Source organism: Cavia porcellus, unplaced genomic scaffold, assembly GCF_034190915.1.
Source record: "Cavia porcellus strain 051 isolate PalLab524CR breed Dunkin Hartley unplaced genomic scaffold, mCavPor4.1 scaffold_18, whole genome shotgun sequence".
In the NCBI taxonomy this organism is placed as follows: domain Eukaryota; kingdom Metazoa; phylum Chordata; class Mammalia; order Rodentia; family Caviidae; genus Cavia; species Cavia porcellus.
Genome location: NW_026947501.1, coordinates 28,274,798 through 28,300,221, shown reverse-complemented (window position 1 = coordinate 28,300,221; position 25,424 = coordinate 28,274,798). Strand labels below are relative to the sequence as shown.

Genomic DNA, 25,424 nt, shown 5'->3' with positions numbered 1-25,424 from the left:
TGCGGATTGCTTCCCTTTCGATTTCATTGAAGAGTTTGAAGAGTGTCGCTTTAAGTCTTCTTTGTATTTCTTATAGAATTCCGCAGTGAATCTTTCTGGGCCTGGGATCTTCTTTGTTGGTAAGGACTTAATTACATTTTCAATTTCATTAATAGAAATTGGATTATTCAGCAATTTTACATCTCCTTGACCCAGCTTTGGTAGCTTACATGTTTCTAGGAATCTGTCAATCTCTTCTGTGTTATCAAACCTATGAGAGCAGAGGTTTTTGAAATAGGTGTTAATGATTTTATGTACTTCCACAGAGTCTGTAGTGATTTCACATTTTTCATTCCTTATTGCATGAATTTGCGGGGGTTTATTTCCTTTTTTAAATAAGGTTGGCTAGGGGATTATCAATTTTATTTATTCTCCAAAGAACCAACTCTTTGATTCATTGATTCTTTGGATTGTTTTCTTAGTGTCTATTGCATTAATTTCTGCTCTGGTCTTTATAATTTCCTCTCTTCTTTTGGCTTTGGGTTTGACTTGCTCTTCTTTTTCTAGATGTTTGAGGTGTAGCATCAGGTTGTTTATTTGTGTTCATTTTGTTTTCCTGATGTGGGAACTCAGCACAATAAATTTTCCTCTGGGGACCACTTTCATTGCATCTCACAGATTCCAGTAAGTTGTATTTGTATTTTCGTTTGCTTATAGATATTGTTTAATTTCTTCTTTAATTTCATCTGTGACCCACTGATTGCTCAAAAGTATATTATTCAATTTCCATGTGTTTGTGGGTTTTTTGCAGTTTATGATTAATTTCTAGTTTCATGGCTCTATGATCAGATAACATGCATGGGATAATTTCAGTTCTTTTGTATTTATGTAAGTATGTCCTGCTACTTTATGGTCTATTTTAGAGAATGTCCCATGTACTGCTGAGAAGAATGTATATTCTGATGTTGTTGGATGGAACACACTGATTATGTCTATCAAGTCCATTTGTTCACAGGTGTGATTCAGTTCTGTTATTTCTTTGCTGATTTTCTGTCTGTTTGATCTATCCTTTTGTGTCAATGGCATGTTAAGGCCTCCTGTTATAATTGTGTTATTGTTGATTTAATTTTTCATTTCTGCTGATACTTGTTTTGTGTAGCTGGGTGCTCTGGAATTTGGTGCATATATATTTAAGATTGTTGTCTCTTCCTCTTGAAGTTTTCCCCTAGCTAGTATGTAGTGATCTTCTTTATCTCTTCGGATCATTCTTGGTTTGAAGTTCACATTGTGTGCAAACAGAATAGCTACCCTTGAGGGTGGGGGCGGCAGACCGGATTTAGGCAAAAAAAAAAAAAAGAATAGCTACCCCTTCTTTTGGGGGGGTTCCTGTGGCATGAAGTATTGTTTTCCATCCTTTGACTTTCAGTCTTTGAGTTTCCTTTTGGGTTAGATAGGTTCCTTGTAGACAGCATATGGTTGGATATTATTTCTTGATTTATTCTGCCAGTCTGTTTCTTTTAATTGGTGAATTGAGGTGAATATATAACTGTTATATATTGGTTTACTGTTGACATGTTAACTTTCTGCTGTTGCATCTTTACCTTTCCACTCTGTTTAATTGTCTGCCTTGCTTAGTGGTTGTTTCCTACGTGTATCTAGACTGTTTTTCAGTATTCTTTGCAGGGTTGGTTTGGTGATCGTGAAGTTCTTCAGCTGTTCTTTGTCATGGAAGTATCTTATTTCTCCATCCGTTTTAAAGGACAGTTTTGCAGGGTATATCACTGGGTTGGTTGTTGTTTTCCTTTAGAATCTGAAATACTTCACTCCATGCTCTTCTTGACTTTATTGTTGAGAAGTCTGCTGTGATTCTGATAAGTTTTCCTTTATAGGTGATCTGTTTTTTCTCTCTAACAGTTTTTAATATTCTGTTCTTATGTTGCATTTCTGGGATGGTGATTATTATATGTCTGGGTGTAATTTTACTTTGATTATGGCTATTTGGAGTTCTGTATACTTCACTAATCCATATGTCAGTTTCCATTCTCATGTTAGGAAATTTTCAGCTATTACATCTGTAATAGCGTTCTTGATATCATTTGTGTTGTCCCTTTCTTTTTCATTTATCCCTATCAATCTTATGTTGCTTTTCTTTGCATCATCTTGCAACTGTTGAATTGTTATTTCTTGATTCCTTGTTATTTTTAAAAGATCTTTCCTTTCCTGTTCACTGGCTGCAGTCTTGTCTTTAAGGTCTGAGATTCTATCTTCACTTTCATTGAGGTGATTTTGACAACTTTCAATGGAATTTTTGATTTCCTGTATATCTCTTTGAATCTTCTGCAAGCATTGTTTGTTTCTTATACTGTTCATTCAAGGATTCCATCTTTTTGCATTGTTCCTCTAATTTTTTAACTGTGTCTGCTTTAGATGTGTTCAGCATTTCTTTCATTATTTTTATCATTTCTTCTTTTACTTAGGAGATTATTTCTGATTTCAGTTCTTTTATAGCTTCCCCATCAAATAATTTTTGACTTAAAAATCATTCATTATCTCCTACTCCATTACACTACTTTTATTTTTGCACATTGTTTCTCCATTGTCCACAATTGTATATGTTACATAGTTGTAATTCATGTGAGTAATTTTTTATTTTTATTTAACAGCACAGTGTTATACATTTTTCCATAGTTCTCTTAGCCTTTTTTTTTTACTCTTTATTTTGTTCTTCTTTCCTCTTTTATTTTGTTTCACTTTGTTGACACAGGGTTTATGTTGAAACTGGCCTTGAACTCACTACGTAGCCCAGACCTCAAATTCATAGCAATCTTCTTGCCTCCACCTCCCCAGTGCTAAGATTACAGGTGTAGACCACCACACCCCAGCTGCTCTTTCACTCTTAAGAGACATAACAAGAGTTGGCCCAATAAATAGAACTATAAAGAGGTTTTCTCTTACAGAGAAATTGGCACTCTTTCTTTATCCTTATATGCCCCCTAGCATATAAACCAAACCTACACTTAGAGCAAATTACTAATGCTAGATCTTGGTCATAATAAATTTAGGATCTGGGAGATCCTGCCAATTCTGCCAGTCAAAGAATCCCATAGAGAACCACAAATTGTGAAAATAATACTATTTATTTTGTTTTTAAATAACTTCTTAGCCTCAAGAAAAAGATACATGAACTAAAACCAGTGTCTCTTAACATACTCCAACATTTGTTTCTAGAGCATAATACCACACTATTTTATTGGACATTTACTATTCAAATAGTTTCCACATATTATCTTACTTAATCTTTATCTGGATGAAAAACTAAGACATAGTTTCTCATCAAATTTCACTTTCCCAAGGTTTCTCAGCTAATAAAAAGGGTTTCAAATTCAAGTAGTCTGGCTTCAAATCTCAGCAGTTTACTTGGTTGAAAAGACCAATGAAAATAATAAGCAATTTAAAAGTTCATTCTTTAAAAAAAAAGACCTAATACAGAATTCTCTGATGAAATGAATGAAAAAGTAGGAGGAAAAAGGCAAAAGAAGTTATGTTAGGAATGGGGAAAAAAAGACCATAACTGCAGATTCAGTTTATGTAAGTTCTAAGTTAGATTTAAAAATTGGGCACATTCTTTAAAAGATATACTTTTAAAGTATATCTTTTAAAGGGAAGAGATAACAGAGTGATTAAAATGATCAAAATACATTATATGCATATCTGAAAATGTTGGAATTCATAATTCTTAGTACACTGGACATAAATGAAAATGTAACTTTATATTTTATCAACAAATAGTAAAGATTTAAAATATGCCCATTTGGGCATGGTGGTACACACTTATAAACCCAGCACTCAAAAAACTGAGGGAGGCTGGGCATGGTGGCACATACCTGTAATCCCAGCACTCGGGAGGCTGAAGGCAGGAGAATCTCAATGAGTTTGAGGCTAGCCTGGGCTACAGAGTGAGACTCTGTTTCAAAAAATAAATAAATAAATAAATAAATAAATAAATAAATAAGCAAATAAATAGTAAAAGAAACTGAGGCAGAGGGAATATTGTGAGTTCAAGACCAGCCTGGGCTACATAATGTGTTCAAGGGCAGCCTGAACTACATAGTGAGACCTTATCTCAAAAAACAAACAAATAAGGGGCTGGGGATTTAGCTCAGTGGCATAAGCACCTGCCTTGCAAGCAGGCAGTCAGGAGTTCGATCCCTGGTACCGATAAAAATGAAAAAGACAAAAACAAACAAACAAATTTTTAAAAAAGCTAGAACAATGTCAGAATACAAAATTGCAAACCAATCTCAGTTATGAAAATAGAACAATCTGGTTAAGCCAGTCTGGTTTTTGTTTGTTGGTTTGTTGGTTGGTACCAGAAATTGAATTTCACCACCTTGCAGTTGCCAGGCAGGGACTATGCCACTGAGCCATATCCCCGGCCCAAGTAATCCAATCATATATTAAAAATATGCTACTGACAAACTTGAGTTACCTCAAGAATACAGAATACTTTTTAATTAGTAAGTATGTAATTTACATTATCAACAGATTAAGGTAAAAAGCATGTAGTCTTAATATGCAAAAAGAGTATACAATAAAATTAGCATCCATTTATTATTTACGAGAAAAATCTTAGCAAACCAGGAATAGAAAGTAATTTCCTTAACTTGTCAAAATGAATCTGTCAAATATACAAGGTAGATATTTATACTACTAATCTCTATTAGTTTATCAAAAAGAACAGTTTGTGCTTTCATTGTTTATTTTTTTCATGCTCATATCTTATAATTTGAGCAACTACTTTGAAGATAGCTATGCAATATACTAAACATTGTTAATCTCCTATTATTGTTTTTTAAAATTCTGTATTATCATTTTTATTCTTTTTTATTTTAAAATAAAAAATAGCAAAAGTAAAATTAGGTATCTGTCAAAACTTTACAGTAAGAATAATTTTTTTGATGAAATATTAGAAAGACTGCCTTTAAAACTCAAGAGAAAAACATGGATATGCCATCACCAGTTTAATTTGATTGTCCTAGTCTCATAAGACAAAAAAGAGAGAGAGACAGATAGGGAGAGAGAATAAAAGATACAATGACATGAAGTTTAGAAAGGAGGAAACAAAACTGTCATTTTTGGTTATATTAGAAACCAAAAGATTTTATGGACAATTATTATAATTAAATTATTATTATAATTATTATTATAATTAGGTTAACAAGGTAGCTGAATATAAGATCAAGAGCATTTCTATAATTGGAGGCAAATTGTTATAAAATTAAATTTTTTTTTGTCTTTTTCCTTTTTATCGGTATCAGGGATCGAACCCACGACTGCCTGCTTGCAAGGCAGGCGCTTATGCCGCTGAGCTAAATCCCCAGCCCCCATAAAATTAAATTTTAATAAATACATTCTATACTAATAAAAATGTAAGACACTTATACATAAATAATTTTTATAAGTGCTTTGCTGTTTATATTCTTTGTTGTTGGTGGTTCTTTGGTTGGTCTGGTTTAGTTTACTTAATGGTGTTGGTCGTGAACCTAGAGCTTTGTACATGGCAGGCTACTGCTCTTCCTCTGAGCTATTTTCCCAGACCCTTAGAAATAAATCTTAACAAAAAGATATATAGCATGGTTATTGGGAAAGTATAAAACTTCATTAGTGCCCCTTAGAAAAGATATAATTAAATGGGGCATGTTAATGGATAGAACATTCAATATCATTAGGATTCAATTCTCCTCAAATTGATCTATCACTGTAATTCCAATAAAAATCTTATAGTGTTTTAATGAACTTAATAAGCTGAATATATATATATATTTTAAATATATAAGCTAACATCAATATGTATCCTGAATTTTACCTATATTTAACCTTGAAACAAGCACATGAAGTTAAGATATACATTTAAACAGAAGATTTGAAAAAAATAAACTAAGGATTTGTCTTGCCAAATATTATTGTGGCTTATAAAACTAGCTTAAGTAAATGGTATTGTACTGACATAAGAATTGTTCATTCTAGAACAGAGAGCCCAGAAACAGAAAGCCACATTAAAACTTGACCTGTGGCTTGACCAACATGGTTAAAAAGTAGGAAAAGGATGAACCTAATCATTAAACCATACTCAAATCATCAAAATTTCATAGAGGAAAAAAGTGAAATTAGATTCCTACCTCACACCATTAATAATGATATATTTTTAGTGGATTAAAAACCTCACTAAAGGCTGGGCATATAGTTCAGTGGCACAAGTCCTGAATTTAATTCCCGGTACTGAAAAAAAAAAAAAAAAAAAGAAAAACACTTCACTATGAAAGATAAAACTCGAAACTTTTAGAAGAAATGATATAAGAAAAGCTTTATGACCAAGGATGGAGGGGAGGAGGAAAGACTTCCTAAGCGAGATGTAAAGTTCGCTAATCATAAAATAAAATATTGATAAAATTCACTATATTAAAATTAAGAATTTTGAAAATAAGTAATTGAAGCATAGCTACATGTAACAATATGGGTTGAGTCTCTCAATATTGAAAAGAAAGAAGAAAGCCAAAAAATGGCTAAGTAATAAATACACTGAAAATAAAAAGACCACTGTAATCAATTACTTCTGCATCCAGAGGGCAAAGGTATATATATACAATGAAAGTTCTTTAAAACTCTCAAACAGATTTGGCATACACCTTCAATTCCAGCCCTTGGGAGGCTGAGGCAAGAGGATTACTGTGAGTTAAGGCCCTCACAGCTACAAAGTGAGTTCAAGGCCATCCTGAACTGCATGGTGAAACCCTGTCTCAAAGAGACCAATTGAAAAAAAAAAAAAACTCAAGTGAAATGAAGTAAAGTGTTAAGAAAACAAAACTATTTTTAAAAGTAATAGTAAAAAAACACAGTTTGGCAAAGTTTCCTCCAGAGGAGATCAGGGAAACCATACAGGTATCTTAGTAGTATACATGTTGTTGTTATGCTTCATAACCTAATGTATATTGCATGTCTTCATTTGTCTATAATAAAAGTTTTATAATAGCTATCTTAAAAATGGCTAAGTAATAAATACACTGAAAATAAAAAGACCACTGTAATCAATTACTTCAGCATCCAGAGGGCATCTGTCCAGGACGACAACAGACTGCACTCACTGAGTGTGTAAGTCTTTCAGCCAGTTACAAATCAACTTAACGATGTTGTCTGCCAGCCTACATTTCTCAGCCATGTACACAAGGGTATCAGGTTCCCTTTCTAAGTGCTCACAATCCATCTGTTTAATATTTCCTCTTAGAATTTGTCAGGGATCAATGTCAAACTCCTTTGGAAAGGCATTTTATCCATATGTGTTCTCAGGAAACACCAAATGTTAACAGGCAAAACAAAGAAGATAAAAGATTCACTGCTTCTTAAAGGATTCCAGGGAGAACTGGGGGGTGGGGGACTCCCTTCTATGCTTCAGTGCAATTGTCAAGTTCCAGATGTTGATTTTTCCTTTTTTAGTATCTTAGACAATAGACCAGAAAGCACATCGGTCCATTTAGTTCATCTTTGATAACTGTATTAGTCATTTTTCTGTGATATTAACACTAAACTACTTTGTTTATTAACTAAAGATTTTTAACACAGAAAGACCTTTGTTTATTTTATTAACAGAAGTCATGGTCTTGGGAAAATAGCAACTATTCCTGTTTATGATTAAATAACACTTTAGAGTTCAGCAGAAGATATGAAGTTATTGTAAATTGGGACTTTAAAATTTTTCCTCACCATCCTAATTGAGAAGTAAATTACATGCTGTAAGTTGTATCTAGATAGTACAATTCAATGAGTATTTGTTTATTATATTTTTGAGATAGAGTTTCACTATGCAGTTCTGGCTTGACTCACTCTGACTTGAACTCACTTTATAACCCAAGCTGGTCTTGAACTTGCAGCAATCCTCCTGCCTCAGCCTCCTGAGTGCTGGGATTACAAGCCTGTGTCATCATGCCCAGCTTTCATTCTACTTTTAAACTCACATGGCAAAAAAAAATTTATTTAGATACTATATTTTTCAGTCCTAAAATTTGCATCTTGCTCTTTTTATGTTTTCCATTTCTCTGTTGATATTTCCTATAATTTCATTCACTGTGAATTTATTTTCCATTCTTTATTAGTAAAACCCTAGTTATGCTGGTTTAAAGTCCATATCTGGTAAATCCAACATCTTTTGCAAATTGGGGCTTGTCTCTGTTGATCTGTGTTTTCTTTTGAAATTGGATTATATTTTTTCTTTCTCTCTAGGCCAAAAGCAGGGATTGTATTTTGTGAGTGTTATGCTGTAGACACTGGATTCTATTATATTCTCTGAAAAGTTTATCTTTTGCACAGTTAATTTTGTTATATTCAAACTGCAACCTGCTGTACCTGCAGTGAAAAGTAACTCAGCTCTCAGCCTCATTCTTTTGACCTACATTACTACCCACCTATTAGATTGGCAAAAGTTAAAATGTGCCACAACATGTTTTGTTGGTAAAACTATACTTTAATACAGTTCTAGTAGAATGTACAATGGGACAACTCTTTTAATGAAGAATTTGACAATATCTAACAAAATTACATTTGCTTGGTTTGAATCACATTTCCTCTTTTAGGAATTCTATAACCTGAAGATATTCATCCAGTGATAAAAAAAATACATACATATACATATGTATCAGCACAATGTTATCCCACTCTATCTAAATTTTTTAGGACATGCTTTAGTACTTTATTATTTTGTTCCATTATCTTTTTAGGTTTTTCTTACTCTACCTCACTTCCTAGTAAGTCTTATTTTATGGTTTGTCTTCTATTTTCATACTAGGGCAGACCATTCTCTTGGCTTTCTTGGGTATTAAGAAGGAAAACCTTTTGGTGTGGTTTTCTGGGTCATCCCAATCGATTTCTTGCCTTCCTAGCCCCAGTTCCCTCTTCATTCAGTCTTCTAAATAACCCATTTCCCCACTTTCTTCTCCTACCACAATCCCTATGGAAATGTTTTTTCTTAATCAGCTTTCAATTTTGCATTGCAATTTACTTTAAGCACTTTTGTTTTGCATAATACATAATCTCTGCACAAAGAAAATACTCTTTAAATGCCTTCTAAGTCTAATGTTTCCTAAGTCAAATAATATTTTAGATTTTGGTTTCTCAATCACTAGTGATGCTCTTAGGCATATTGACTTTTTAATGAAATAGAATTTTTTTGTTTTGGGGTATTTTTGTCTTTAGTTGTTTGTTTCCTTGCTTGGCTTTTTGAGACAGGGTCTCACTGTGTAGTATAGGCTGGCCTTGAACTCAGGCCTTCCTCCTGCTTCACCTCCCAAGTGCTGGGATTATACGTGTGCGCCACCATGCCTGGCAAAGAAAATAGAAATATATTTCCTTACAATTAGATCACATACTTTATTTAGAATAATCTCATAAAAAAGGAAGAAAAAGGAAAAATAATTGCAAGCTTTATAATCTTCCATCCCTTGTAATTGCACAGTGCTTTAAAGTACTCTAAGTGCTTTCAGATTTCAACTATCATCATTCTATACTCAATCCCTCACCTAAGTATCACTATCATTCCCACTTTACAGGTGGACAGACTGAGTTTAAAGAAAAGAAGTGTCTCGCTTAGGGCAGTTCTCACTTGTTCCACCTTACTACACACAAACCAAAGAAAAAGAGATTCAAAAAAGCCTACTCTCCCAGCAAAATAATTGCTCTGAAAACTTTTTATTTCCTAATCCATTGCTTACAAAGGGCTAAATATTATGCATAAAATTAGGTTGACTAAGGTCTATTATTCTCCCAAAACATATGTTGAAACCTAATCACCCATGTGACAGGACTAGGAGATCATTAGGTCAGACAGGGGTGAGGCCCAGTGAACAAAGTTCATTCTGTTACAAAAGAAACGTGTTGGGCTGGGGATTTAGCTCAGTGGCACCTGCCTTGCAAGCAGGCGGTCGTGAGTTCGATCCCCAGTACTGATTAAAAAAAAAAAAGGAATGCAAAACTGCAAAAGAAATGTGTTTCAAAATTTAAAAAACATTTAAAAAGTGCTGAAGATGCAGGTCAGTATGAAGGCCCTAGATCAATTCCCATGTGGGGACAGAATACAGAGAGCCAAATATGGTGGCACACACTGGTAATATCAGCACTATGGGAGGCTGAGCTAGGAGTATCACAAGTTCAAGCCCAGCCCAGGCAATTTAGGAGTTTAATGATACTCTATCTCAAAATAAAATTTTAAAAGTGCTGACATTATAGCTCAGTGCAAAGGCCCTGGGTAAGTTTCTAGAATGAGAAAAAAAAATCCAGATGAAGCTTGTTTGCTATCTTTACCATAGGCAAATACAAAAAGAATGTGGCCTGAAAACCAAAAATTCACCAGACATTGAATGCCCTCTCACCTTGATCTTGAACCTGCCTGCTCCCAAACTGTGATAAATAAATTTCTGGGGTTTTTCGAAGCCATCCAGTTCATTGTATTTTCATTATAACAGTTCAAATATTCTGAGGCAGGGCCCACAGCTCCCTAGTTTGTCAGTAATGGTCTAACTCTTTCATTGTGAACCAGTATTATTGGATTCTTTCCTTAACAGCCAAGTCTTATTTTAACCCATAATAGGCTGTACTTTCTTGACAAGGGGCATGTAGCTGGGTAACTTCTAACAGAAGAACTCCTGCAGTGACCAGCCAAGCCTGGGAAAGAGGCATGCCCACTACAGGCCGAGGTGACTCTGCCTGAGCTCTGCCCACTCCGGAATTCCCAGACTCCTCCTCTCTCCTCTCCCCACCACCCACCACCACTGGACCACAGGGTAACACGAGAGATCGGGGCTGAACCCTATGTGCACCCCACACCAGCTGTAGCATGGAACACCCTCAAACAAATATTTTCTTACTAATTCAAAAACTGTTGAAGAGCAGATTGCTGCAAAGAAAAATAGGAAGGAAAAGAAGCACTGGATCAGCTCTGTTCCAATTGTGTACACTTCCTGAACCTAACCAAAGGCTTGCAATAAGGGAAACCACCCTTCTTCAAGGCAAGTGTGGTGATGTGTTGCTACATAAGCAAGCTCATTTGAGGTTAACATCCTTCACCCCAGCACCTTATCAGCCAAGCCTTCCTTATTGTGTTTCAGCCTTCTTGCTGTTCTTCTAGCACACCAAGTTCATTCCCACCACAGTACTTCAAATTTCCTCAACTCCCTATAAGGAGCAGTCTTCCTACAAATGTTACTCGGCTCATCTCACTTCATTCAAGTTTCTGTTTAACTATCATATTTTAAGAGTTAATTTCCCTTGTCAGCCAAACAGACTGTCTCTGTCTTTTTCTGTCTCTCTTCTCTGCTTTATTTTTATTCATAGTGTCTAATATTATTTGCTTTCTATATTTATATTTTTATATATTTATATGCTTTGTTTGCTTATTGCTTGTTCTCCCCCTAGTCTGTAAGGCACAAAAGCAACTAAACTGTATTTTAATGACATCAGTCAATGCTTGACTCATAAAAAGGTACCAAATTAATAACTGCTTGAATGGCAGATAAGTGAATGAATGAAAAATAACAGTATTCTCCCTGAGAATAATTAAATTCTCAATACCATAAATTTTCTCTTTTTGTTACAATTCTGGTGATGTTTTACCTCCTTTATAGATTGAGGCCCCAGGATAAAGATCACCACTTGGTCTGTTCCTGCATTCACTTGTCTACACCTGAATCCACAGGATAATGAAGACCCCCTGCCTTTAACCTCTTTCAAGGGGCCTCTGCTTTTTCCTCCACCATTTCATCCAACCATTTTTCGTCCAACCATTGCCTCCACAAATGAGGCAAATGTGCTCAGGATGATAAGCTAGACTCTCCCAGTGATGTGAGCTGCTGGAGATTATCTTCATGTTGTATGGACATGAGGACAGAGGTTGAATCGCCGAGTGAAGTTTTTTTGAGCAAACATTATCTGCTTGATTACTTATCCTAGTTAATATACTGTAGCTACTTCAATAGTCAGAGTAGACAATGCTGACTGTACACTGACCAAGATAGGCTAAAATACGGTGACTGCATAGTCTCTACAGTGGACATGAACATTTTGGGTGGTCATAGAGCTTTCTCAAGACTATAATAAAAGCTAAGGCTTAACCCCTTCACCTGCCTAACCTAACATCCATGCACATAGGGATGAAATTGTATACAATTTCACAATGTTCGTAGAGCCCGTCCACAATGCCCAAGGACAGGTCATTCGAGGCTCATTAGAAAGGGAGAGGTCTGTTCTCTACATCAAGCCTTTATAAGACTAAGTGGAATGTGCAGAACTGGGAAAGAGCTCCATTTTACTGAGCCTTACTTTAGACATTGTGTATCAAGAGAAATACAGCTGTTGCACATGCGTATAGAGACTACCATTTTAAACACACTTCAGCCATTAAACCTTGTTCTGAGGTTTCTTCTGAGAGTCTCTTTGTTAGACATTGCCTGATTTTGAGTCATTTGGCTCTCTTAATTTTTCCCATTATTGTGACCCAGAAGAGCTTCAAAAGAGCTCAGTAAGAATGTAACCACCTGTGACCACACGGGGGCATGGTAAGTCCAAAGATGTTAGTGCAGCTCTACAATTGCAGTGACCTGGGCCTTCACCTAGACAGGGTGATTCAAAAACTCAAAGCCACACTTGCAACCCTAACATTTTTATGCTGTCAGGGGTTGGGATTGGGAACATTTCATCAGGAACAAAGGGCGGATCTCCAGCTAATGTGGGAGCTGCTCTTCAGCATTTGAGAAGAGAGACATCTCCTCTCTAACCCTGAGGTAGACACATTTAGTTGTATTTGTGAGGACTATGGAAATATGTTGGTGTTTTTATGTATGGTAGTGGTGTGGAGAAAGCAGAGAGATGAAAGGAAATGACCAGCAAAGAAAGAAATATATTCTTTAAATCTGACATGCATGTAAATACCACATTGTTTCTCCGGTATGAAAAATAAGATGAACAAGGAAATAAATGTAAGTAAGGATCAAAATGTGTAATAGGTATTGTGAAATAGGAAGAAATACTTGAAAGGGGAAGAGAACAAGACAGAGGGGAGGAAGAAAGGGAAGAAGGAAAAAGCAAAAAAAAAAAAAAAAAAAAGAAAGAAATTCATACTCTTTACCAGGGATCAAACTCATAACATTGCACTTGCCAGATAGGTGCTTGTGCCCCTGAGCTAAATCCCCGGTGAGAAATATATTCTTATTTTATATAAACTAACTGTTTTGTTGATGAAATAAAATGCAATTTTTGGACTTACTGCATTTCACATTTTTAATGTCATAATATCTACAAAATAGGTTATACTATTCCTACTTTCCCCCAAACCATGTAGCTAACAACTTTCAAGACACAATTCAAGCCTTGATCTTCCCACTAAATCCCATCACCTACTATAAACTCAGTTAAAGGAAAGAAAAACCTTCAGAAAAAAATCAAACCAGGCATTGTAACACATAATTGTAATGCCAGCACTCAGGAGGCTGAAGCAGACAGATTGTTTTAAGTTTGAGTCTGGAATGAGCAACATAGTAAGTTTAAGGCTGCCCGAAACTAAATAAGGTTCTGATTAAAACTAAATTATATTTCCCGAATGAAGCCCTCGGAAATCCAGGAGTACTAATTAAAGTGGATATATTTGAAAATAACTTCGGAACAGTCAACTCTGAGTTGAATGCTGAAGGAGGTGCAGACCAAGAATTGACAGAATAATAAAAACAGGAAGGAAGGAAGGAAGGAAGGAAGGAAGGAAGGAAGGAAGGAAGGAAGGAAGGGAGGGAGGGAGGGAGGGAGGGAGGGAGGGAGGAAGGAAGGATACAGGAAAAGTAATGAGAACAACTGTTCAGCTCAACAAGCATTTGCTAAACTTCGGTTCTGTGCAGGGCACTGAGCCAGGGGATGGGAAGGATGCAAGTGAAAAGAAAAAATTCCTATCCTTGAAGAGTTTTAATTTAAATGGAGAGATCAAATGCTTTCCCAAATAACCATAGCACCAAAGTAAAATGTATTGTGGGCTACATATACTATGAACATACATCAAAAGCTGTTGGAATACATCAGTGGAGAGTGGAGCAGGGCAGGCTCCATGAAGGAGGTAGCATTTGAGCTCAATCTGGAAAGGCAGAAACATTAGGATCTCAAAAGTAGAGACACAATCAGTAGTGAGGAAGGGTAGGGTACCTGAAGAATAATGAATTGTATCAAGTGGACCAGGATGAGCAAGTGATGTGGGCTCTGTAACAAAGGAAGGATCTGAAGAAACTATGTTTCAGAAAATTGAACTGAGAATCATACCTAAGAAGTATTAAGAGAGCAAGAGAAGGAGTTTGTTAGGACAGCTAAGAGGCTACTGCCATAATTCAGAAATGGATACCTGGAACCAATGATAGAGAAAATGGAAAAGAAGTCTCCACTAAAGCATTCTGGCTGTGTGTGGTGGCACACACCTATAATATCAGCACTTGAGAGGCTGAGACAGGAGATTTGTTGCAAGTTCAGTGCCAGCCTGGGTTACATAATGAGCTCAAGGCCAGCCTGAATAACATAGCGAGACCTTGTTTCAAACTGAAACCAAAAAAAAGTCTTAAAGCTTCCGGTTTATACATTAGCTCTCAGTATGAATAATACGAACCTGTCCATGAAAGAGTGCTCTCTTCTTTCCAAGACTGCAAAACCAAAGGCTCAAACTTGAAGCATACCACCTCTATGTGTACATGAGAATTTTTCAAAGGAAGAAACTGCTCTGTGGGTCTTCCAAGAATGTGTAGGCTAAGAAATTAGAGGAACAGCAGGAAGGTTGATGGATGTCAGCAGAGAAGAATGCCTACTTTCCTGCCTTGGGTGCCTGGCTCATCTGAGAAGTGAGGCATGGTTTTCCTTCACACAGATGCTGTATGTTCAGGACTGGTTCTCCAGGAAGTCTCCTTTGTTGGCACCCTGTCAGAAAACTACTCACCATCCCAAGCTCAAAACTAAAGGGTATGGCAGAATATTTTGGGAAATGAGCCATAACCACCATAATCACCAAGAGTAGAGACAACACAGACGTCCCTTCTTTTGGGACACATGCCTAATCTAGCATTCCTTCTCTGAGCCACACTTGGAGAACACCTGCCAGTCCTATTGCTTCCCCTCTCTGTGTTCCATTTCTGGCCAGTCCTCTCCCCCTGAAGTGGACACATTCATTCTGTGGATATGCCAATACCATCAATAAGGCTGTAGCCAAATCTCGTTCTAGTTAGTACGCCATACTCTATTCTTAAAGGGGTTTCATTGAACTTACTACTCTGTGTTGGTTTTATAGTTTAACTATCTGAGTAAACCCCAGTTTGTATTTCCAGTTTGTAGATAACTGTGCTTTGTCCCCTTACGTGGCCCATGGTAAAAATTTCTAACCTCCTACCTTTTACCCTTCTTTCTCCAGGATTCTGTCATTTGAACTCTAAGCAACTATTTCCTACTTTCTGATATCCTTTGTTTAATTCCATGACTACCCTCTTTTGCTTCAGTGTGTTTGCCTCATGGAAGAAAAACTCATTTCTATACCTGCTACTCAAGTCAAAGTTCAGGCAACAAACAGCTCAGAAAAATCGAAGTACTTCTTGTTTTGCCTGTGACAAAATAAGATTCACATAACTTTTTAAAAACTGTTTCCCTTTACTTGAAAAACATGTTTCTTTGGCAATGGCTTTGTATTTACCACTATGATATCCTAAAATATCATGAGGCAGATGAGAAATTGAGGGGGAATGGCCAAGAATAATGTTTTATAAGTTCCTCAGGACAAATAGTGTCATATATCTGATAGAATGAATGAAATAACTGATGAATCTTTGTAACTATCAGTGGAAGATGGTAGAGTTTTAATCATTCTGGCCATAGAAACTCATTTGGAGCTCTGCTTTCAGCCTCCGGATAAGTCATTAAATGTGGCATAAAGTCACCATAGTCTCCTCACAACTCCCCTGTGTTGAACTGAAGCCCCTCTGTTCTCCATGGAAAGTCTGCCACCTCTACCAATTTGTCCTCAGGAATGTCGTTCTAGAAATAAACCAACCCTCTCTCTGTGGCTCGTGAGTCATACACAGAAGTTAATTCATTAGAGCAACTGGTTTTTCTTAAGCTCGTTGTAAATGTAGTTTAGAAAGTCCCTCATGATGAAGAACGTCAGGATTCTCCCTGCTTTCTTTCCAGCTCTTACCTCATTTCCCTTGTCTGTGCTTCCTCTACCACCATATATTTGGCTTTCACTGACAACCTTTAGCTGCAGACCCAGGCACCAAGGCCAAAGCTAGTGCTGTCTAAGGCCAGAAGCACACCAACAAGTCCTCGTTACCCCACCTACTCGGTACCACTCACTCACATCGGAGTTAAATCATACGCCACCAGACCATCTCCATCCTCTTTGCCGCTAACCTCACGTATGAGACAGTATGCCGGTGAATAACTTTATAATCTGTATCATAAGGTGGAACCCATTAGTCCATTTTTTCATTTCCTTAAAATTCAATTTGTGACAAAAATAATAATTAAATGTAATATTTTAATGTAAAACAATAATAAAGTTGAAGTTTTTCCTTGTTAACTAAGTATTTAACTTGTTTTGCTATATAATTTTGGTTGCTTTTTATATTCTGGAACATTTTTAAACACAAGAAATATGCAATTACAGAGCCAGGCATGGTGGCTCACCTCTGTAATCCCAGCACTTGGGAGGCTGAGGTGGGAGGATCTCTGCGAGTTCAAGATCAGCCTGGGCTACAAAGTGAGCTCAAGGCCAGCCTGAACTGTATAGCGAGACTCTGTCTGAAAAAAGACATATATATATATATATATATATACAATTACAATAAAATTCAAACAATATAGAAGTATAAATAATAGAAAGGGGACATATTTCAGAACCTTGCCTAATATACACTACCTGTTCACTGTTAGTAGTTTAATGATAACCTTCTAGATCTTTATAAAGTATGTTTACAGACATTGTGTGTACTTAGGCAGATAATTTTATGTTCATATAAATGGAACAATATTATATCTGTTCTTCAGCATCCTTTATTCACTTACTGTCTGCTAGCTTACCATGCCAGAACATTTACCTTTACTTTGTAACAACTACATAAAATTCCATGGATTGAGTGTTCCATAATTTATTTAAGCTTTATCCTATTGATGCGTACTGGAATTACTTCCTGTTTGGGGTTTTTATTATTTGCCATTAAAATAACTCTTTAAAATAATAATACATTAAAATAATAAATATGTTTGCATATGTCTCTTTGGCTACTAGGCTAAATAGTTAGACACACAGCTGATGGTCAAAAGATAAGCACATTTAATGACCAAACATGGTGGTACATACCTATAATCCCAGCACTTAGAAGGCTGAAGCAGGAGAATTGCTGTGAGTTTGAGGCCAACCTGACCTACAAAATGAGTCCTGAACTACAAAGTGAGGCCAGTCTTCACTGCATAGTGAATCCTTGTCTCAAAAAGACAAAAAAAAGATAGGTGTATTTAAATTTTTATACTTTTTAAAACATATAATTAAACATCTTAACCACTGTTTTCCTTTCTTCTACAGAGATTTTTACCCTGGAAACTGACATTGACCTTCAGACTATAGAAAATGATGTTGTCAGCATGGAAATTTTCTTCAAAGCTTGGCTACATAATAGTGGAACAGACCAAGAACACATCCATCTTCTTCTTCCATCACAGTGTTTCAGTGCCCTTCCCAGAACCAGAGATAATCCAAGTATGGAACTCCTAAAAGATACATTATATAGGCCAGTGATTGTGAGCCTCTTAGATCTTTCAATAATATACCTGGCCTGCTGTGTCACACATGCCATAAGCTCCCCACCACTTACACAGCTTGTGTCCTAATCCTTGTTTAGGATCAAGACTCTAGATTGATGAGTCATCAGGCTCCAGGGTAGTTGAGGCTGAGGGATTGAGTGAGGATTTGATGAGGTTATACAGTGTTAGCATGAAAACAAGGAAGGACATTCTAAAAAGTGACACAGTGAAAGCTGAAACTAATTAAGCCCTGACAGGACCAATTACAAAATCTTAGACCCCCTCCATGATAGGGAATCATCCCTGATTGACATGCTTTGAAATTTTGTTGTAGTTTTCTTTTTCTTCTTTTCTTCTTCTTCTTCTTCTTCTTCTTCTTCTTCTTCTTCTTCTTCTTCTTCTTCTTCTTCTTCTTCCTCTTCCTCTTCCTCTCCTTCTTCTTCTTCTTCTTCCTCTTCCTCTTCTTCTTCTTCCTCTTCTCCTTCTTCTTCTTCTTCTTCTTCTTCTTCTTCTTCTTCTTCTTCTTCTTCTTCTTCTCCTTCATATTTACTTTATTTTTATCTTTGAATAAAATAAATCCTACCTCTAAAACATTTTTTTTTAAATAATAGGGAATAGGGCTGGGGATTTAGCTCAGCGGCATAAGTGCTTGCCTAGCAAGAGCTAGGTCATGAGTTTGATTCCCAGTATGAAAAAAAAAAAACAGGGAATCAGCCTCTAATTCCTAAGAATATGATGAATCATGTTTTTCTCAGTAGTCTCATTTTTAATGTAGGAAATATTATTGGCACCATAATTTGAGGCATCTGGTTACTTAATATCAATAGGGCCTGTGACAAGAGAGAGAACCATTAAAATAAATAGAAATCCTTTCACTGGGGAGGCACCAAATTGAAGAAAGCTAAAGCCCAAGTCTTTCAAGGCTTTGCTCACAAAGCAGTTCAGACAACTACTGAAGCCAAGGCCTGAGTCCAGTGCTCCAGGCATGCCAACAAGATCTCAGATATTGCCCTGGCTGGTAATTGTAACTCACTGAATGGTAGGGATAAGGCTGTCTCTGCTCTCCCATCCTTTTGGAGATTTGCTCAAGACCTAGCATGGCAAAGCTGTCGGATGAGCCCATCGGTACAATTAGCCACACTGAGTTTAAGAAAGCCAATTCCCTGCGGCCCACCTCCTACCAGAAAGGATCAAGGTAGCTCTTCTCCTTTAGGAGAGTTTGTGCTCGTTTTTCTCATTGAACAGAAGATTAGTAGTAGCTACAAAAGATCCAGTGGCACAATCGTTTAGCGTGCGGTACTTGTACAGTAGCTACAGAGATCATTCAGGGTTAAAGACTGAACTGGGCATGCTGCTTTCCAAACCCTTTCTTGAGCTCTGAAATGACATAGTTCAGGTTTCTACATCCTCAGAGGGCTTTTTCTTGGCCATTAGCAGTATATTTGAATTCTCTTTTCTTCCACTGTAATACAACTCTGCTATGACCATTGTTCCTTCAGGGAAGTGAAGAGCCTTTTTAAGATAAAATTAAACAGTATTATGGATTCTGAAGATCTTTTCTTTCAAAGAATAGACATCAGATCTCTGCTCCCTCCCCTAGTTAAACCTGGAACCTGGGACACGTTGGACAATTTAACTTGATTTTAATCTGTTATTCTTTTGTGTATCAAAATCTGCTTCCCAAGTCCTTCTTCCCTTCTAGTCCCAGGCTGACAATACCAATTCCTCGCTGACCCATTCTCTGAAGTTCAGTTTCCATTTTCCCCTCTTAAAAGCAGCTTTATAAAAGATCTAATTTACAGTTAACGTTATTGAGCCCTCCCTTTGTGGTGAGCACTATGTTAAGCCCATTTTATCTTCACACACATGGCATTGTCACCATATGTTATGGAATTTAAAATGCTATCAATTACAAGATAGACCATTATTTTATGTGCCACTAAGAAAGAAAACATTGCCAATTAAGCATTAGAAGTATTATTTGATCCTTACCAAGACAGTTCTTTTAGGTCAGAGTTGGTAAGTATTATAATTGTTACAGGTCTGTCTGATCAAAGGCAAGTGTAAGACATATATAAAGATGTTAATAGAAGTAAGGTGTCTTTCAATTCATTAAATACAGTATTGTCCCTTTTTTATACAAGAAAAAAACTGAGACAAAGAAATTAAACACTTTTACAGGGCTACACAAAAGCCATACAATTCCAGGGTGCATTCTTCACACTTAGGATCACAAGTGTATATGTATATTTGAACCCAAGACTTATGGATCTACTGAGTTACATCCTCAGCCCTTTTTATTTCAAGATGGGGTCTTGTTAAGTTGCCAGGCTGCCCTTGAACTTGCAATCCTCCTGCTTCAGCCTCCTGAGTAGTTGGGATTACAGACATGCACCACTATGCCAAGCTCAGAAATCTATATTTTGTACATTTGACTATTCTCAGCTCGAAGAACCAACCCAGGTCTGCGTACCTCCAGAGCCTTGGCCTTATCCACCACTAACCTGCTGCATGCTGGCCAACTCTGAACAAAAAAGATAAAGATTCACTTCTTTCACGGGAAGGTCAGAAGCCCTTAAAGGCCAGGAGCTTCTGCAACCAACTCTTACTCCAGTGTTACATGATATCTCCCCATAATTCTAATCCGAATTTTTCTGTCTTCCCCCATACCATCTTTCCAGGGCTTTCAGCACCAGGGTCAGAGCCAGAGTGTTCATCTCCATCTGTAACCAGGTTTTCAAGCCTGCACATCTGCATGTAAAACTTACATCCAGATTCCTGGATGCTTTTCTTCTGTGGAGGTTCACTGGAATCCAGAGCATCAGGCACAACTGGAATGAGCTTTGGGGAAATTAGGCCTCTTCAACAGCAAAAAGGACTTCCTTGAAATTATAAGCAATCACAATAAGAATCATATTTCTAGTTATCTGCTATTTTTAAAACTGATACATTGCCTCACATGTGAATTTCTGGACATGTAGCTCACTACAAAAAATGATGCAAACACAAATGTCATGAGTGCTTCTACTGTAGGTTCTTTGGAGGAGCAGTCCTCAGATGTTTACTTTGACACTTTAAAAGGCTCTCCAGCCCACATCACCTGCTTCTTTGGTTGCCTAGGGCCCTTTACCCCATCTGTAGGTGCTTCTTTTAGAGACCTGTCTCTGGCAGACAATCCACAGGCAACTACTGATGAGTATCTTTTCTTATTCTCTGGTGCAGGCTTTGCCACCCCTGTACTGGAAGTGCACATGGATCTAGATTTGAGCCCTATTAAACAGCTTCCCCAGCTTTGAAACACTGCTTAGACAAACAATTCAGATAATTCTCAGCCCTGACTACAATAAGAAACAGTTAAGAACATTTTTTAAATGTTTACCTCTGAGCTCTACCCCCAGAAATCCTGACTTAATTGGTCTGAATTGAGAACCATACATCAGTATTTCTTTAAGGCTCTAAATGATTCTTAAGGCAACCAAAGGGATACAGCTGCCCAGTTCTCAAGACTGGGGACCAGCAATGGAGAACTCATGGAGAGAGGAAATCCAGGGGAGCTAGAGTCCTAGGCAAAGTCTTTCTTCTTGACTTTCTGGACTATGGCACATAGCAGATCAAGAGCGTCCCATAATGTCTATGTCTTGTTCACTGGGCTAAATCTGCCACTCTATTTTTTCATGCTATTTCCAGCTAAATCTGCCACTCTATTTTTTTCATGCTATTTTCATGTTTGTTTTTTACCTCATACTGAAGTTAATCCAGTTGTTTCCCAAATTCCTGCCATCAGCTACTAGCCTCTCACAAGTACTCAACATTTTTATATTTGCAAGTTTGCTCAGAATTCAAACCAAGTATGCATTTTATTCAAAAACTTTGCAATGTCAAGGATTGACGCCTATAAAACATTACATTGTACCCTGTGGCGTATGCAGATAACTCCTAGAGCAGACACTTAACACAGAAGACTGTAATAGTTAGATAACTAGCTCATGCTCAGCCTAACGCCCTGCTCAGAACTATTGTCTAATGCTGAAGTAATGCAGTGAGGCCCAGAAGGCCCTACACTCAGGTTTTGAGGGGAATTAAAAATAAACTGTTTAAGGAACTTGTTCCTTCCATAACCTTGAGTGTCCCTAGAAGAGCCCACAAAAAAACAGTAGCAGTCAGCTGATTGCCTGACTTCTGCTTCCTGCTCTTCCTTCATCAGATTTTCAGTTTTGCCAAAACATAGCCACAGAGAAGCATGAGAGGCAAATTTGCTTTTGTGACTACAAAAGGGCCCCTACATATTTTGGCATTAGCTGCCTGCCTCACAAAGGATGCATGTTCCTCTCAGACTGGATTACAAGCCAGATCTCTCACCACTAGACAATTGCTCTGCCCACCCCAGAAGTAAAACAAGTAAAATTTATATCAGATGCAGAAAACAAGTTAACAGTCCTGTGGAGCTACAGACATACTGTGGGTTGCAGATCAGATTTACCTTCCCAAACTATTCATGCTTTCCTCTTCCCACTCTCCTGCCTCCTCCCATCCCTTGCTTGCCTGGTAGAAATAAAATAACAGATGTTGTCTCCTAATAGCATAGCCTGAGGTAACTTGTGACTCATAGTTTCTCCTCCAATACTGCTTTTATTGTAGTGTGCCTGAAATGTGATCTCCAAGAACGACTTATCAGTCCATCCCTGCTCCCTGGTACAGCTGATGGCTCTTTGAGAATGGATGACCCCAAAGGAGACCTCAGCACAGTTTACCAGATGGCCTCCCAGTCATCAGCTTCCCATTTCAAGCTCCAAGTGATCAAGTATGGTCCAAGGGAACCTTCCCAATTCACGAAAATGCTATTCTTACTGGTTCCATGGCTAGGAGTCCAGAGATTTAGGCAGACAAGAATCAGTTCTAAGATACCATTTACAAGTGTGGCATGAAAAAAATGAAGTCAGATGGTGAAAGAAATATTGCAACAGAACATCTGGCAGACTAGACGAGAATTGGAAATCCATAAAAGTCTCTAAACACAAGTATTTGAAAGCAAGATCAGTAGAAAGGTGTTTAACCATTCAGTGAATATTTGTGAAATGGCTACTTATGTTTAAATATCAGTACAAGAGCTCCAGCTTTCAAGGAACAAGTGTACACAGAACCTGTCTTTCCCCCTCCCATTTCTCTAGGTACTAGAATTTCTACTTCCAAGGAAATCAGCTCTACAGTAGAATTAACAGTGGCTGCAAAGGCCACTTTTTCTGCTTTCCAGCGCCATAGAACCCATGCATATATAAATTCCTGAGCTTTGAGAGTCTTCAATGTATCAGATGCCATGTTAGATGCTGGCTGTGCAAAGATAAATAATTCAGAGGTCATTATCTAAAAGCTTTCACAGTGGGATCTTAGAGCTAAGTTGAATTTAAGTGGATCTGGATAGACACTCTGAATACTATTGAGGAGTCTCTCTCTGTCATCGTCTTTCTTCCCAGGGCTCTGAAATATAGTGGATTCTGTGAGTCATTGACATATGGACTTCCCTTCATCCTTAGACCCACGAGCTGCTGGCAGCTGGACTGGGATGAGCTGGAGACAAATCAGCAGCATTTTCATGCTCTGTGTCACAGCCTGCTGGTAAGTACCCATGTGCGCAGGTTAGAAAAAGTGTTCAAGTATCAAACACGGAAAAGAAACAAATAATCCTTCTCAAATCCCAGATCTGTCTCAACACAGAGAGGACAGAAAAAAACTAGAAATACTCTGAAAATTGAACTAACTATGACTTTCCTTTGTTGATTTAATACTATAGAGAATAAGTGCTAAATTTAGTTAGATAGTACTAAATTTATTGATTCATTTTTTTTTTTTTTTTTTTTTGAGACAGGGTCTTATGTAGTTCAGGCTGGCCTGGACTCACTATGTAGCCCAGGTTGGCCTCAAACTAATGATGATCCTCCTGCCTCAGCCTCCTAAGTGCTGAAACTACAGGCATGTACTACCACACCTGGTCTATAGTACTGACTTTAAAATTGTTTATTTTCGGGCTGGAGATTGAGCTTAGTGGTTCAAGCACTTGCCTGGTAATTGTGAGGTTGTAAGTTTGATCCCCAGTACCAAAAAAGAAAAGATCTTTTATTTTGTAAGGTTAACATTCAAAGAACAATGGAAAATTTTTCATAAGTAATGGTGTTTTCAAACCTTCTTGCCAGATGTGGTGACACATACCTGTAATCCCAGCACTCAGAAGGCTGAGACAGGAGGATTTCCATGTGTTCAAGGCTAGCCTAAACTACAAAGTAAGTTCAAGGTCAAGGCCTGGCTAAATTACATAGCAAGACCCTACCTCAAAAAAAAAAAAACTACTTAACACTGTGCTAGACATTATGGCTCTTTTAAACAAAAAGCTCCTGCTCTATTCTAGACATTGTGCTAAGATTAAGATATTTATTAGACACATACATTATCTATGACCTCAAAAAACTTACTCTCTTAATGGGAGACACATAATATACACACACACACACACTTTACTGTGATAAGCTTATCTTTTTTATTAGTATATGTTTGCAATACAAAATAAATATATTCACCATAAGGAGTTGGTACATATGCATGTCACATCTTGACCTGTTTTTACTTCTCTTTCCCCTCTCTAATTGTAACAAGTTTATAAGGAAAAAGAAAAGGCTGCTGTAAGGGAGCCTTTCTGTGGCAGATACACTTAAACTGCGATGTCCACGATGAGTAGGATTAGCCAGGTGAAAGGTGGCAGGAAGAGCACTGAGGTCCAGGGTAAAGCATATGCAAATATTTTAGGTCTGGAAAGAGCTGAGACAAAAACCAAGAACAGAAGAAGTATTATACAACTTAAAAGACAGAAGCCTGAGATGTAGCTCCGTGGCAGAGCATTTTTTTGTGCTATGTGCAAGGTTTTGTACAAGGATCTCCAGCACTTAAAAAAAAAAAAAAAGGAGGAATAGAAAGATGGAGAGGAGGTGGAGGAGAAGACAAAAGAACCATTGTGACTGAAACATGGAACAAGAGGAAAGATGGGCAAAAGGTGGGGCTGGATAAGGAAGCAGGAGTCCAATCTTGCAAATCTTTGTAAAACAGATTAAAGACTTTGGACTTTAAGTAGAAAAATAAATCATAATAAATGACATAATCTATTTAAATTGGGGTTTTTTGTTTGTTTTGTTTTAGGGCATGGTCTTCCTCTGTAATACAAGCTGGTGTTGAATTCAGTAAGTAGCCCAGGCTGGTCTTAAGCTTATAGCAGTCCTCCTGCTTCAGCCTCCTGAATGCTGGAATTACAGGAGTGTACCACCATGCCCAATGATGATTTAAATTCTTAAAACAGTGCTGGGGATTTAGCTCAGTGGCACAGGCACCTGCTTGGCAAGCGCGAGGTTGTGAGTTCAATCGCTGGTACCAAAAAGAAATCTTAAAATATTACTTGGTTAGATACAAGAATGGTGACAAAAAATAAAGTGGAGAGAGTATTACAGTAGTGTGGGCAAAAGACAATGATGGCTTGGACTAGCATGTTGGGAGACAAGAAAACTAAACTAATAGAGAAATACAGCAGAGACAGAATCGTAAGAACTTGGTGAAAGATC

General features: G+C 37.3%; 1 protein-coding gene across 1 annotated transcript in view; it reads left to right on the top strand.

Moving 5' to 3' along the window:
* M1ap (meiosis 1 associated protein) overlaps positions 1–25,424 on the top strand; it is a 117,758-nt gene that overhangs the window by 73,477 nt on the left and 18,857 nt on the right. Inside the window, exons 4-6 of the mRNA XM_003468909.4 lie at positions 17,609–17,782; positions 22,465–22,627; positions 23,298–23,439. Coding sequence (XP_003468957.1) covers positions 17,609–17,782; positions 22,465–22,627; positions 23,298–23,439 — 479 coding nt within the window. The remainder of the gene's footprint in view (positions 1–17,608; positions 17,783–22,464; positions 22,628–23,297; positions 23,440–25,424) is intronic.